Source organism: Phyllobates terribilis, unplaced genomic scaffold (genome assembly GCF_046119375.1).
Source record: "Phyllobates terribilis strain yellow unplaced genomic scaffold, ASM4611937v1 Scaffold_4__5_contigs__length_816908805, whole genome shotgun sequence".
Lineage (NCBI taxonomy): Eukaryota > Metazoa > Chordata > Amphibia > Anura > Dendrobatidae > Phyllobates > Phyllobates terribilis.
In genome coordinates this window covers 508,850,801-508,866,775 of record NW_027362764.1, presented here as the reverse complement: position 1 = coordinate 508,866,775, position 15,975 = coordinate 508,850,801, and the positions used below count along the sequence as shown (strand labels likewise).

Here is a 15,975-nt window from a genome sequence, read left to right as displayed (position 1 = left end):
CCATTGTGTTTAGTTTCTATAGCAATATTTATGCTTTGGATAAAATTAAACAAGAAAAAACAAACAAAAAAAAAAACAGAAACTTGGATCATTTATTGCCATAATCTGTTGTTTCCTGGCACAGCAGAATGCTAAATTCTCTCATTCCTCACTGCAGCAATTCAGTTGTACCCTGGCAGAATTGAGAAAGTTTAATGCAATTTTGTATTTTCACTTGAAAGTGAACAATTGCCAAAATTTTCTGAATACAAAAGAATGTTGAAAAGGAATCCATCAAAAGAAGAAAGTAAAACAAATAGTATTACCTGCAGTCATAGTGGTAATCTACCATTATAAATATGCTAAATGGAAATGTGACTGCAGGGAGAAAATTATGTTTTATTCTCCCTGCAACCGCTTGCTTCAATGCACTGGCCAATGCTGGGGTCCGTACAGTGAGCGCGCTGTAATTACACAAAATGCTTATTGACTGACAAACTAAGCTACAGCACATGAGCAAAGCAGGATGTCAATCAAGGAGTAAGTAGGGGGGGGGGGTGATTGATTACAGCGTGTACCGAGTGCTGACTGTTCGCTGCCCTGGCACTGACGTGACTGCTACTGAGCGGCTGCAGGGCTTCCCTTTCAATGCATTTGAAGCATAGGATACACACAAGGTGTTGTGCCCTGTACCAGTACGGTGCAGTAATGTGGAAAGCCACAAGCATTTTAATGTGATATTTCTGCATTTTCTTGATCCATTCTTCATTGCAGCTTTTAGTAGTGCAGTTTTTTACAAGTGTAAAAACTACAGAGTGGTGACGCCAGGTTCGTCAAGTAGCCCAGTGAACTCCTGTGACATCTTTACTCTTGGTCATTTAAAGGGGTTGTGCACTACTTTATATCCCCCCATGTATCCCCCGGGGCCCCTAAGACTTTTTGCAAATACCTTCTGTTGCAGATAATGCCTGTGAGTGGCGCTATCACTGGCCGCTCACAGGCATCACATGACCCCCGGCTGCAGCCGGCTCTGACATCCGCTGACGTCACGACAAGTGCTGGCAGCAGCCGGGGGTCTGCCTTCTGCCTTCCACGGTAGATGCCAGGCTGTGGGCGGGGTTACCCCCTGCGTCACACCCGGCATCCACCGCGCGCTCTACCTCTCCCCATTCATTTGGAAAGCGCGCGGTGGATGCTGGGTGTGAGCGGGGGGGGTAACCACGTCCACAACCCAGCAGCCACCGCGGGGACCTCAGCGCTGAGTCACGCCTCACTTGTCGTGACGTCAGCGGGGGGTCACGTGATGTCTGTGAGCGGCCAGCGATAGTTTGTCTATATGGCTACACTCCTACCTCAGTGTCTTCGGACACTTTATGCTCAGCTTGTCTGCCTGTTGTCCACCTCCTTGTTAATAAGAGTGCCATCCATCAAGTCCTGCCCAGTGGAATATCACCATTTGCCATCATCTATGGTCTGTTTGGCTGCGTGCCCACTATGCGTTTTTCAAGCGATTTTGCTGTGGAATTTCCGCCGCGAAAACGCTTAAAAAACACTTGGTAATACGTGCCCCATGGTCCCCAATGATAATCCGCATGTGCTGTGCACATGCTGCGGAAATTTCCGCTGCGGATTATCATTGCGGAAAAATCTGCAGCATGTCTATTATTTTTGCGGACACGAGGCCTAATTGCCGCCATTGACTTGCATTGAATAGCTAAATATCCGCATGACTACATGTGCACATGCGGATATTAAGCGATTCAATGTGCGGATGGTACCCGGGTCTGGAGAAGAGGAGACGCTCCTCCAGACCCGGGTACTAAAGTAACTGTTAAAAAAAGAATTTAAAATGAAAAATATACATTATACTCACCTTCTGATGGCCCGCGGTCTTCTCTCCTGTGCGTCCTGGCTCCCCGATGGCCGCGGTGGTGTAAAAAGACCTTCCATGACGTCATTTAGTCATGTGACAGGTCACGGGACCGCTGTCGGCGGTCGAGTGACCAGTCACATGACTAAATGACGTCATGGAAGGTCCTTTTACACCACCGCGAGCCATACAAGAGACCGGACGAGAAGACAGAGGCTATCAGAAGGGGAGTATAATGTTTTTTTACCATTTTTATTCTTTTTTTTAACTATTAACTTGGTCACACTATATAAATCCATGCCAGTTTCATGGATTTATATAGTGTGACCAAGCTGTCAAGCACTTTTCAAAGTGATGCTAAAATCGCTTGGAAAAGCGCTTGATAACCCGCATGCAGAAATGCATGTGAAGAACGCTTGACAAACGCTTCTACCTGGCAGGAAAAACGCATGTAAAATCCGCATGCGTTTTTCTTGCCAGGGAGAAGTGGAAAAAATCTGGAGCATTTCTGCATCCTGGGCACTTTTGCTGACCCTGACCTAAGCTTACAGAACCCACCTCAACAGGTGAGCCAATGACACTGGGTAAATGCGGTATAACATGGTGGCCATACAGAAGTAGTTTGAACTCACCAGAATGGGAACACCTTCTACTGACTCATAAAGGAACACCTTGAGAAAGGGATCACACTCAATTGCAAAAGTTTTATAGGAGACAGGGGGCATTCACATTCAGCTTGACAATCTCCACAGGTTACAACTATTTAAAGAAACACAATTACTTACTTAATGGAGTTTCTGAAGTGGTCTTCAGCTGGACTTTTCACAGTGCAACTATTCAGTAGCCACAAATCCGCTTGCTCGGCATGCTCTGCAAGAGGAAAACATTTTTTTTTATAAACTGCAAAAATGTTTTAATATTTCAGCAGGGACTAAACAGAGCAAGAAAAAGGACATTAATGACAAAATATATAACTTCCTTCCTATTACAGAAAGCGAACTCCTAAGTGTTGTAGATGTGCACCACAATAAGGACATAAACTTCACAAACACACTGATACACTAAGAGGTGCACAATGGCCTCTTATAGTTCTGAAGAGTGACCACATCCACGTCACAGAGAATGAACAGAACCCTGAAGTCACTGCGTCTTTTTTCAGTAGTATGTTTTTGTAGATATGTCTTTTAAACATTTCCTTGTTAAATACTTGCACTGTGGGTTAATTATTCATATTGAAAAAACAACATTTTACAGAAACCTTTCCTCCCCACATCTGTTTGCAAAAGACATGGCTCTGTAGAATTATGCCACTTTTCAGTTTACTGCCAATCAAACTAAGATTGTGAAAAGCCAGCATGCAAATATTATGCAAAGCAATAGTGATCAAAGATATAGTGATTTACAAATTCTGAAAGTAGAATGTTAAGTTTTTCCTGTCCTAACCTAAAGCTTTCGTGCAGACATTAGGGCAGCGAGTTCAACAATTTTGAAATCCTCCTCTGCAGGATGAAATAAATGATCGTTATCTAAATAATCTATATAAGCATTCTAAGTGCAGAACCAGCTGGACGCGGTCCAACACAGCAAAGCAGACGAGCGTGTTCTCCTGAAATAACCCATCCACCCTTCACACACAACCACGTCACTAAAATAGAAGAAAACTTCCAAAGTTTTGAAAAACCTTTAAATATATATATTGTAAGTATCAAAATCACATGTAGGCCTTAACCCCTTCCTGTGACTTCACTGCCTTTTCACGTCCTAGTAGAATGTGCCACTATCCATTAAGCCTCCTTCACACGTCAATGTCTCCAGTACGTGTGGTGGGATTTCACACGTAGACGCATTATAATCTATGGGGCTGCGCACATGTCCGTGTGCGCTCAGCGAGACCTGGCGATGATGAGCGTTGTCGTCACTACCCGGCGCCTGTGAATAGTGGTAACCTTACTGCTATTCGCAGACATCGCTGGATGCGAGGAACGTGGACTACATCAAAGCTCTCTTATGGAAATATGCCAGAACAAAAAGAAGTAGTACTGTCTGTACCAGTAAAATTAGACGCAGATTACATTATTTCTTGAAGGGTTTCTTTAAGGAAAACAAAAACAAGTAAAATAGCATCCAAACAGACATATAGGTTACAAGTACACAAAAGTCCACAGGCGGAATATGTATTGTAAGTGAAAGAGAGCTTAATTCTGAGTAACCTTATGAGTGCAGAAGGAAAAATATAAGGTTCTCCATGTTAAACCTTTTTATATGCAGAAATGCTGATATTCCCAATTTAAAAATGCAATGGTGTTTTACAAACACTTATTAAAGGGGTTGTCCCACAAGCAAAAGTCAGATTACACAATACACAACAGGAGCACATTTATAAGATTATCTCAGCACAGGAACATTTTATTTAAACACATCCAATTATGAAAATTATTATTTCAAGATTTAGTGATTAAAATTAACTTTTGTTCGTGGGAAAACCCCTTTAACCCCTTTCTGACATTTGTGGTAATAGTAAGTCCTTGTGTCCTGGACCGATTGGGCCAGGGACGTACTATTACGCAGAATGTGATCGCGCCCGCACACAAGCTGACACCCGGTGCTATATGCTAGCAGCGATCCAGCACCGCTCCCGATACATTAACCCCTGAAATACTGTGATCGAAGTCGATCACAGCATTCCAGGAGCAAGGGGAGGTAAGTGCCGTTACTTAACTACTCTCCGGCGTCCCGCGCTCTCTCAGCCGGGTCCCGGTGATTGTCATGATGACCCGATGTCGTCATGATGACATCCGGGTCACCAGACAGCAGGAAGTTAGGTAGATTGTGCTCAGTGCGTGGTCTACTTAATTTGTGTGTGCAGGGCTGCAGGCTGCATAGCATAGAGATGCTGCTGCAGCATTTCTATGCTATGCAAGCGATCTGGGTTAAAAAAAAATGAAAGTCCCATAGTGGGACAAAGTGTAAAAGTTAAAATAGTGTCAGAAAGTGAAAACAAAATTAAAAAAAATTGTAAAAATATTTAAGAAAAAAAAAATCAAAAAAATAATCCCAAAAAAAGAAAAATATATTGTACCCATAAATAAATATTATTCTGAAAAAAAAAAAAAAAAAATCAATATGAGTACACGTATTTGGTATCGCCGCATCCAGAACGACCTGACCTATAAAACTGTCCCACTAGTTAAACCCTTAAGTGAACACGGTAAAAAAATTAAATATAAAACGAAGCAAAAAACGATGCTTTATCATCATACCGCCAAACAAAAAATGGAATAAAACGCGATAAAAAAGACTGTAAATAAAAATGGTACCGCTGAAAACATCATCTTGTCCCGCAAAAAACAAGCTACCATAAAGCTTCATCAGCCGAAAAATATAAAAGTTATAGCTTTCAGAATAAAGCAATACCAAAAATTATTTTTTTTATAAAAATAGCTTTTATTGTGTAAAAGCGCCAAAATATAAAAAAATATATAAGTGTGATACTGCTGTAAACGTACTGAACCAAAGAATAAAGCTGTCTTATCAATCTTAACACACGCAGAATGGCATAAAAAAAAAAAAAAAAAAACAATTCCTGAATTGTTGGTTTTTGTTAATTCTGCCACCCAAAAATCGGAATAGAAAATAGATAAAAAAATGTCACGTGCCTGAATATGGCACCAATAAAAAAAGTCAACACGTCCCTCAAAAAACAAGCAGTCACATGACTCTGTCGGCCGAAATATGGAAAACTTATAGCTCTCAAAATATGGCGATGTAAAAACTAGTCTTTGCAAAAAAAAGCGTCTTTTAGTGTGTGACAGCTGTCAATCATAAAAATCCGATATGAATCTGGCATCGCTATAATCACACCGACCCAAAGAATAAAGTCGTCTAATCACTTATATCGCATGAGGAAAGGCGTAAAAAATAAACTTTAGGGTTAGGGTTGTGCTAGGGATAAGGTTGTGCTAGGGTTAGGGTTGTGCTAGGGTTGGGGATAGGGTTGTGCTAGGGTTGGGGATAGGGTTGTGCTAGGTTTGGGGATAGGGTTGTGCTAGGGTTAGGGATAGGGTTGTGCTAGGGTTAGGGATAGGGTTGTGCTAGGGTTAGGGATAGGGTTGTGCTAGGGTTAGGGATAGGGTTGTGCTAGGGTTAGGGATAGGGTTGTGCTAGGGTTAGGGATAGGGTTGTGCTAGGGTTAGGGTTGTGCTAGGGTTAGGGATAGGGCTGTGCTAGGGATAGGGTTGGGATTTTTTCAAAAGTAAAGGAAAAAAATGATGACGATATTGAGACTAGTGCTGAGCGCAAGTGCTCACTACTTGAGTTTGCATCGGGGCTCTGGTATACACAGAGTATCATGGGTGCTCGAGTCTCCGCCCATATGCTTTGCGGCCAAAAAAAACTCATGGGGATTGCCTGCCATGCACGAGTGATCCCCGCATGTTTTTTTTTGTGTGTCTAATAACAGTGAAACATGGGGGGCGGGGACTCGAGCATGTCACTCGAGCACTCACGATACATGGTGCATACCCGAGAACCCGATGCAAACTCAAGTAGCGAGCTCTTGCGCTCAAGACTAATGACAACTTATTCAATATGATGACCTAATGTTATCAAATTCTGGGTCGTACCTCTGGGTTCAAAATGTTCACAATACCCCTTTGATAAAATCCTTGAGGGGTCTAGTTTTCAAAATGGGGTCACTTGTGGGGGATTTCCACTATTTAGGCACATCAGGGGCTCTCCAAACGCGACATGGCGTCTGCTCTCAATTTCAGCCAATTTTGCGTTCAAAAAGTCACACAGTGCTCCTTCCCTTCTGAACTCGGCCGTGCACCCAAACACTGTATTTTCCCCACATATGGGGTATCAGCTTACTCAGGAGAAATTGCACAATAAATGGTATGGAGCAATTTCTCTTGTTACCCTTATGAAAATGCAAAATTGAGGGCTGAAAAACATTTTTGTGGGAAAAATGTGAAAATTTTTATCTTTACGCCTCAATGTTCTAAATTTCTGCGAAGCACCTGGGGGTTCAAGGTGCTCACCACACATCTAGATTAGTTCCCGGAGGGGTCTAGTTTCCAAAATTGTGTCACTTGTGGGGGGTTTCCATTGTTTAGGCACATCAGGGGCTCTCCAAATGCAACATGGCGTCCGCTAATTATTCAAGCTAATTTTCCCCACCATGTGAGGTATTGGCATGCTCAGTAGAAATTGCACAACAAATTTTGGGATCAATTTTTTCCGGGTACCCTTGCAAAAATAAAAAAATTGGAGTCTACAGTAACATTTTTGTGAAAAAACAGGTATGCAGGTATGAGGGAATGCAACCTGAAGTTGCACCTTGATCTCACTTGGTGGCAAAGACCGCACCATCACCTGGTTCTTCCTTTTGGCATCCTCGTTGTGGGATACTCCTGTCACAGGATTCAATCCCACCTCACCAGGTCGGCCGCAGTCTTTTGCAAATTCATCGATACTACAAGAGGGAGTTGTGCCTCGGCTTGCACAACCGCATCAGGTGAGCAATTTCCTATAGATAACCTTTTAATTGATCAAATCTTACTACGCTTAGATAGCGCCACGTTTTTTATTTTTTAGGAAATCTATTATCATTCTTATTTTTGTAAAAAAAGTTAAATGTTCATTTCTTTCTTCCACATTCCAAAAATTCCTGTGAAGCACGTGAAGGGTTAATAAACTTCTTGAATGTCGTTTTGAGCATCTTGAGGGGTGCAGATTTTAGAATGGTGTTACTTTTGGGTATTTTCTGTCATAAAGACCTCTCAAAGTCACTTCAAATGTGATGTGGTCCCTAAAAAAATGGTTTTGTAAATTTTGTTGGAAAAATGAGAAATCGCTGGTCAACTTTTAACCCGGATAGCTCCTTAACAAAAAAAAAATTTTGGTTAGAAAACTAAGCTGATGTAAAGTAGACATGTAAGAAATGTTATTTATTAAGTATTTTGTGTGACATATCTCTCTCATTTAAGGGCATGAAAGTTCAAAGTTTGAAAATTGCAAAATTTTCACCAAATTTCCGATTTTTTCACAAGTAAACGCAAGTGATATCGAAGAAATTTTACCACAATCATGAAGTACAATATGTCATGAAAAAACAAGCTCAGAATCAGGGGGATCCGTTGAAGCGTTCCAGAGTTATTACCTCATTACCTGACAGAATTGTAAAAATTGGCCTGGTCATTAACGTGCAAACCACCCTCGGGGGTAGAGGGGTTCAGGCTCCTCATAGAAACCAAACAAAACCGTTCCACTAAAGGTATAGTGGGCATTCGTTTTTAGGAAATCACTTCCACTTTTATCTGAACGAATAAATGCAGCATAATTATGCACAAAAAAGCAGCATTTACATTACATGGGAACATGACCTCACTTACCCCTCGCCCGCTCCAGAGCTGACACTTTTGACCCTGGACTCAGCAGTCTCGCGCTATTTACATTGCCATGACCGCTGAGGCAAGTGACTGGCTGCAGCAGTCATGCGATGTAGTAATCATGACATCATCAATGCAGCCATGTGACAATGAGCAGGGGCAGCAGAGGAGAAGCAGCGTGGAGCGGCATGGGGTAAGGCTAGGTGAACATTGAGTCTGTGCATTCAGCCTACAATATACATTGAGAGCTTTCCCCGACGTATACTGTAACATTGCCATAAGCCCTCATTCGTCAGATAGAGCTCAAAATCTGCGTTCTTTCACCCTCGGTCTGGGCGGTGTGCGCCTGCGTATGGTTTGCTTAATTGCACGGGAAAGCGCAGCAGACTGCACCTTCCCATACAGAGAGCTACTACAAAGAAAAATGCACCATGCTGTATATGTTTTTGCTAGAGTGGGTTATTATGTAGGACACATGTCTTGGCATCCATCCTGATTGTGGCAACAGCATACCCTCGTGAGCGCATGCCCCCCGACAATGACCACAAACATAGTGTGTACATAGCCTAAGAAAACCCCTGAAAGACACAAAGCATCATAATGCTAGAATCACACAAGCTAATTTTGCAGTTAAAAATGCATCTAATTAGGTTAAAAGGAGTCTGTCACCCAAAATGTAGTCTTAGGAGAAGGAAAAACAATAAAAATTGTTCTGTTCGTCTTTAAATCTGTTCATACATTGCCCCGAAATTAACTTTATAGTAAATAACAAATGAGGGTATACAATGCACTATTCCACGCACTTGTTTAGATTACGTCCAGTCCTTCTATGTTGATTGACAACGCTGGCTTTCCCAGGGGCAGCACTGTCCGAAGATAAACCTAAGGAGCAAGAACACACATCCCTCTCTCCTCGCTGTGGACATTGTTTAACTCCTCTACTATCACTTCAGTGCAGGAGCGAGCACACAAATCACTCTCTCCTCGCAGCAGTCAGATTTCTCTTCAGAAAAGGAGAGGATTCTCGGAAAATTGTAGGGTGAGGATCTGCAGCATAAATTTAATGATTGGAAATGTTGAATCCACAGTATTCGAGTGACATTTTGTAAAGTCTCATGCACAACATACGGAAAATGTATTGCTTATACAATCCATGTGCATATAACCTTATGTTCAAGAAGAAACCCATTTTTACGTCGGGAAAAATGAAAGTATAAATGCAGCACATAGATTGTAAACAGTCTGTTCTAGTTCAGAAAATTACAACAACATCTCAGGTCTCTTGGATATAAGTACAACTAATCCTTAATGCAGTTGTCTGAGAATACATATCCTTACTGTGAATCATCAATATCAGACCAATGGGGGTCCAAAAGCCAGCACCCCAATTAATTAGCTGTTACTACCCGCAGCAGCATCTGGATATAAGCATGGAGCTGAGCAGCAGAGCTCAGAACACTGCGTAGTAGCTGCTGCAGAATACTGCAGATCTTCTATCTAAAACAGAAGGTTATGTAATTTTTGGAAGCGGCTGCAACACAATGAATGGAGCAGTGCTGTTCAGAAGATAAGTCATCAGTAATAAATATGCCCAACCAAGTTACAGATAAACAGCCCTGTGACTTCTATGGAGCTCAACTGTACCGTGCCTTGCATCTATCTTGAAGAGGAGGAGGCTTTTTAGTTGGATTCCATATGACTAACAGAAAAAAAGTGCAAGGTTTCATCAACTTATTATTACAACCCTTTTCTCCCCTCAAAGGATTTCTTGCAGGAAATAAAATATCTGACAGATGACACGTCACAAAACTCCATATTGCAGCGTAGGGGAATCCATGTGCCACGGCACAGTATACAGCACACAGCTCTGCAGTGTGCATGAGGTCCAAGCCACATAACCTACTTAAAATATGAACAAATGAGTGAATTGAAAGTTTTCTATGCTACTAATGTATAACCAAGTAAAAATCCCATTATTTCAATATCCAACATTTGCCTTTATCTTGGAGTATTTATGTCGCTAATAATTGGTGAACTTTAATAATATTAAAAAAAAATTAAAAAAAATAAAAAGTTTGCCAAGTTACTGCAGCATGTTTGTTTTCAATCTCAACACTAAAACAGACGGAGGAGCTTTTATCATCTTGTGAAAAACAGAAGGTCGTGTTGACCTTGCTTACTCCAATAACAAAATTATCCAATCATTTTAACAAACTTTAAAATTATCTTATGTCCCTATAAAAAAAAAAAAAAAAAGACTTGTATGGCTTAAATTTTTGTTTTTATTGGCTCAGCAAGAAGCCATATGAATAATGACATAATGATCTAAACTTGAAACAATTAAAACATGAACGAAACGTTACAATTGGAAAAATTTTTCCAAACAAAATAGTTGTTTAAAAAAGAGGGACTTGCAAAAGAATTCACCCCCTTGCCTTTTTACCTATTTTGCTATATTACAACCTGTGTTTAAATATTTTTGTAATCCGATTTGTGTGTGATATATCAGCGCTAAATAGTCTAAATTGGTGAAGTGAGAAAAATATAGGCATAAACTAAATGTATGGGATCCAATAACTAAAAATTGGCATGTGCTAATGTATTCACCTCTTTTGCCTTGAAGCCCCTAAAAATTTGTGGTGCAAGCAATTACCTTCATAAGTCCCATGCTTAGTGAAAGGAAGTTCACCTGTGTGCAATCTAAGTGTCACAGGGTCTGTCAGTATATACAGACCTTTTCTGAAAGGCCACAGAGGCTGCAGCAACATTAAGCAAGAGGCACCACTAGCCAAACAACACCATGAAGACCACGGAGATCTCCAAAAAAGCCAGGTACAACGTTTTTGAGAAGTACAAATCAGGATTGAATTATAAAAAAAAATATCCCACTTTCTGATGATCCCCCGGAGCACCATCAAATCCATTATCATTAAATGGAAAGAACATGGAACTACCACAAACCTGCCAAGAGAGGGCCGCCCACCAAAACGGTCAGCCCAGGTATGGAGGGCATTAATCAGAGAGGCAGCACAGAGACCAAAGGTAACCCTGGAGGAGCTGCAGAGTTCCCAAGCAGAGACTGGAGTATCTTTCCATACCACCATAATAAGCTGTACACTCCATAGAGTGGCCTTTATGGAAGAATGGGCAGAAAAAAGCCTTCACTTACACACAAAAAATGTAACGCTCGTTTTGAGTTTGTAAAAAGACATGTGGGAGACTCCCCTAATGCATGGAGTAAGGAGCTGTGGTCAGATGAAACCAAAATTGAACTTTTTGGCCATTAAGATAAACACTATGTCTGGCACCAAACCAACACAGCTCATCACCCCAAGAACACCATCCCCACAGTGAAACATGGTGGTTGCAGCATCATGCTGTACGTTTTTTTTTTCGACAGCACGGACAGGGAAAATGGTCCGAAATACAGAGAAATTCTTAAGCAAAACCTGTTTCAGACTGTCAGTGATTTGAGACTGACGGAGGTTCACCCTCCAACAAGACAATGACCCAAAACAAACTGTTAAAGCAACACTTGAGTGGTTAAAGGGGAAACGTGTAAATGTTTTGGGGTGGCCTAGTCAAAGCCCAGACCTTAATCCAATTGAGAATCTGTGGTCAGACTTGAAGATTGCTGTTCACCAGAGAAAATCATCTAACTTGAAGGAGCTAGAGCAGTTTTGCCTTGAGGAATGGGCAAAATCAGAGTGACAAGATGTGAAAAGCTCATAGAGACTTATCCAAAGCAACTTGCAGCTGTAATTGCTGTAAAAAGAAGGCTCTGCAAAGTACTGGCTTTAGGGCATAAATAGTTCTGCACACTTAAGATTTCAGTTACTTTGTCGCATTAGTGGTTTGCTTCACAAAAAAAAAGAAAACCAAATTTTCACAGTTGTGAGCATGTTCTTTACATGAACTGATGCAAACCCTCAAAAAAAAAAAAAAAAACAAAAAAAAAAACAGTGAAATTCCAGGTGCTAAGGTAGCAAAACATGAAAAAATGCAAGGGGGGGGGTGAATACTTTTGCAAGCCACTGTATGTAAATGGGAATAACATTGAAATTTTAGGACAACTGGTAACAGCTAGCTGCATGAAAATAGAGTGCTGGAATATGGAAGATGACCCAATATTCTTAGCTGGGCTGATTAACAAAACATCTACTCTATTCATGGAAAACAGAATTCCTTACCACACTGATAAAGATTGAATACTGGCTGGCAGGAAAGTGTTATCAAGAAACTTCCATGGGCTAGTTATTCACCTGACATAAATACCATAAAATAAATATAGACCATGCTTGTTTGTGCAGTGACATTTACAAGAACGGGATAGCTTTTAGAATGTTTACATGCAGAGTGGGCAAACATTTCATAGGTCAAGATAAGCCAAATTCATTGACCCCCATGCCAGCTGGGATAGGGGTTGGAAGAAAGAAGTGGTGAGACAAGTAAGTTTTAATTTACAGTGGGTAAGGAAAGTATTCAGACCCCTTTAAATGTTTCACTCCTTGTTTCATTGTAGCCATTTGGTAAATTCTAAAAAGTTAATTTTTTTCTCATTGAAGTACAATCTGCACCCCATCTTGACTGAAAAAAACTGAAATGTAGAAATTTTTGCAAATTTATTAAAAAAGAAAAACTGAAATATCACATGGTCATAAGTATTCAGGCCCTTTGCTCAGACACTCATATTTAAGTCACATGCTGTCCATTTTCTTGTGATCCTCCTTGAGATTGTTCTACTCCTTCATTGGAGTCCAGCTGTGTTTAATTAAACTGATAGGACTTGGAAAGGCACACACCTGTCTATATAAGACCTCACAGCTCTCAGAGCATGTCAGACCAAATGAGAAACATGAGCTCAAAGGAACTGCCCAAGGAGCTCAGAGACAGAATTGTGGCAAGACACAGATCTGGCCAAGGTTACAAAAGAATTTCTGCATTACTCAAGGTTCCCAAGAGCATAGTGGCCTCCATAATATTTAAATGGAAAAGTTTGAGACCACCAGAAGTCTTCCTAGACCAGGCCGTCCAGCAAAACTGAGCAATCGTGGGAGAAGAGCCTTGGTGAGAGAGGTAAAGAAGAACCCCAAGATCACTGTGGCTGAGCTCCACAGATGCAGTAGGGAGATGGGAGAAAGTTCCACAAAGTCAACTATCACTGCAGCCCTCCACCAGTCGGGCCTTTATGGCAGAGTGGCCTGACGGAAGCCTCTCCTCAGTGCAAGACATATGAAAGTCCGCATAGAGTTTGCTCAAAAACACATGAAGGACTCCCAGACTATGAGAAAGAAGATTCTCTGGTCTAATGAGACAAAAATAGAACGTTTTGGTGATAATTCTAAGAGGTATGTGTGAAGAAAACCAGGCACTGCTCATCACCTGCCCAATACAATCCCAACAGTGAAACATGGTGGTGGCAGCATCATGCTATGGGGGTGTTTTTCAGCTGCAGGGACAGGACGACTGGTTGCAAATGAAGGAAACATGAATGCGGCCAAGTACAGAGATATCCTGGATGAAAGCCTCTTCCAGAGTGCCCTGGACCTCAGACTTGGCCGAAGGTTTACCTTCCAACAAGACAATGATCCTAAGCACACAGCTAACTGAGCATCTCTGGAGAGACCTGAAAATGGCGGCCCACCAACGTTCACCATCCAACCTGACCGAACTGGAGAGGATCTGCAAGGAAGAATGGCAGTGGATCCCCAAATCCAGGTGTGAAAAACTTGTTTAATCATTCCCTACTGTACTAGCTCAAAACGGTGCTTCTACTCAATACTGAACAAAGAGTCTGAATACTTATGACCATGTGATTTCAGTTTTTCTTTAATAAATTTGCAAAAATTTCTAAATTTGTTCTTTTTTTTCAGTCCAGAAGAGGTGCAGAGTGTACTTTAATGAGAAAAAAAATGAACTTTCTAGAATTTACCAAATGGCTGCAATGAAACAGTGAAAAATTGAAAGGGGTCTAAATACTTTCCGTACCCACTGTACATATTAGTTAATTGTATCCAAATATACTTCTCAACATTGAAATTGCAACACCAAGAAGGTCCAGCTGTAAGGCTATGCAAATCGAAGAAATATCATCTATTTCTAATATCTGCAAATGATCACATTTTCAAGCACCTTGCTCCATTCTGTTGCACGTGTGAGAAGCATAAAAGCCAAATTGAAAGCAATTTTTTCCAAAAGAAACCCCAAAGATCGGATCAAGTCTTGTGGGATGACTGCGCGATGTCTCCTGTTTGTCAGCATGCCACTTATTGCAATACTGAAAGGGCCTAGATGCTTCAACTGAGAAACCTTGGTTTATCAATATGGCTGATCATAAAAAGCATAGGCTGAGATGTCAGAACTTTTCTACATTGCATGTCCTAGTGGTTGAGAGGACAAACTGGAATAACGGCAAAAGGTGCACAGAGGCAAAGCATTGACAGATTGTCAAATTAGGAGAATGTCACATAGTGATCCATTCTGTACAAGTCAAATCAGACATCACATATCAAGCCTAAGGGTGCTTTCACATTGCGTTTAGGCCACTGTTCAGTGGCCCCATCGGGGGTTATGTCCGAACCGCCCACAAAACAGTATTCGGACGTATGTACCAACAGGGCCATAAACTGTAAAGGTGCCAACAGAGCAAACGTGCACTCTGCCGTGCATAATTTTTGGGCATGTTCGCCTACTGGAGGTGAACACCTATATGCAGTCTACTACATCTAGGTGTCCACCTCCAGTAGGCATATACGCCCCAAAAATGATGCATGGCAGAGTGCACCTTTGCTCTGTCGGCACCATTCTAGTCTATGGCCCGGTTGGTGCAAAGGTTCAAATTCTGTTTTTCCGGGGGTTTCGGATGTAAACCCCGACGGGGCAACTGAACGGTGGCCTAAACGCAATGTGATGTTAATACTTGATACTGGTTAAATGGTTTTGTTTTGAAACTTTTGTTTCTATTTTTTCATCTTTTGCATATCTATAACATGTCTATCCATTTTGTGATTTCCATAATTCAATGACTTTTTCTTCTTGCTGTAATTTTAATGTTAAGGAGTGTATTATACTTCACAATAAAATCAGTTTGTCTGTTTACTTAATTTCATATATTTTACTGACTTAGGCTGTGTGCCCACGATGCGTTTTTTAAGAGCTTCCGCAGCAGCAATTCTGCTGCAGAAACGCTTAAAAAATGCTTGGTAGAAGGCCTGCCATGTTCCCCAATAATAATCCACATGTGCTGTGCACATGCTGTGGAAATTTCCGCTGCAGATTATCATTGCGGAAAAATACGCAGCACTACCAATTATTTTGCGGAAGCGCTGTGTTTTCACGGCCATTGACTTGCATTGGAACGCATGGATTAAGCATCACTGCATCTGTAGATGCGCATTCCATGCGTTTCAATGTGCGGATGGTACCCGGGTCTGGAGAAGAGGAGACTCTCCTCCAGACCCGGGTACCATAGTACCTGTAAAAAAGAATAAAATAAAAAATATACATTATACTTACCTTCTGATGGCCCCCGGTGTCTTTATCCGATGCGTCCTGGCTTGCCGGTAGCTCGCGGTGGACTCAAGGACCTGCCATGACGTCATTTAGTCATGTGACTGGTCACGCGACCGCTGACGTCGGCAGGTCCTTTAGTCTACCGCAAGCTGCCGGCAAGCCGGGACGCATTGGATAAAGACATCGGGGGCAATCAGAAGGTAAGTATATATTTATTTTTTTATT

General features: G+C 41.4%; 1 protein-coding gene across 2 annotated transcripts in view; it reads right to left on the bottom strand.

Annotated features, from left to right (window-relative positions):
* CDKAL1 (CDKAL1 threonylcarbamoyladenosine tRNA methylthiotransferase) overlaps window positions 1-15,975 on the bottom strand; it is an 871,738-nt gene that overhangs the window by 760,584 nt on the left and 95,179 nt on the right. For both annotated transcript variants that reach the window (XM_073678844.1, XM_073678842.1), the window contains exon 5: window positions 2,635-2,719. In XM_073678844.1, coding sequence (XP_073534945.1) covers window positions 2,635-2,719 — 85 coding nt within the window. The remainder of the gene's footprint in view (window positions 1-2,634; window positions 2,720-15,975) is intronic.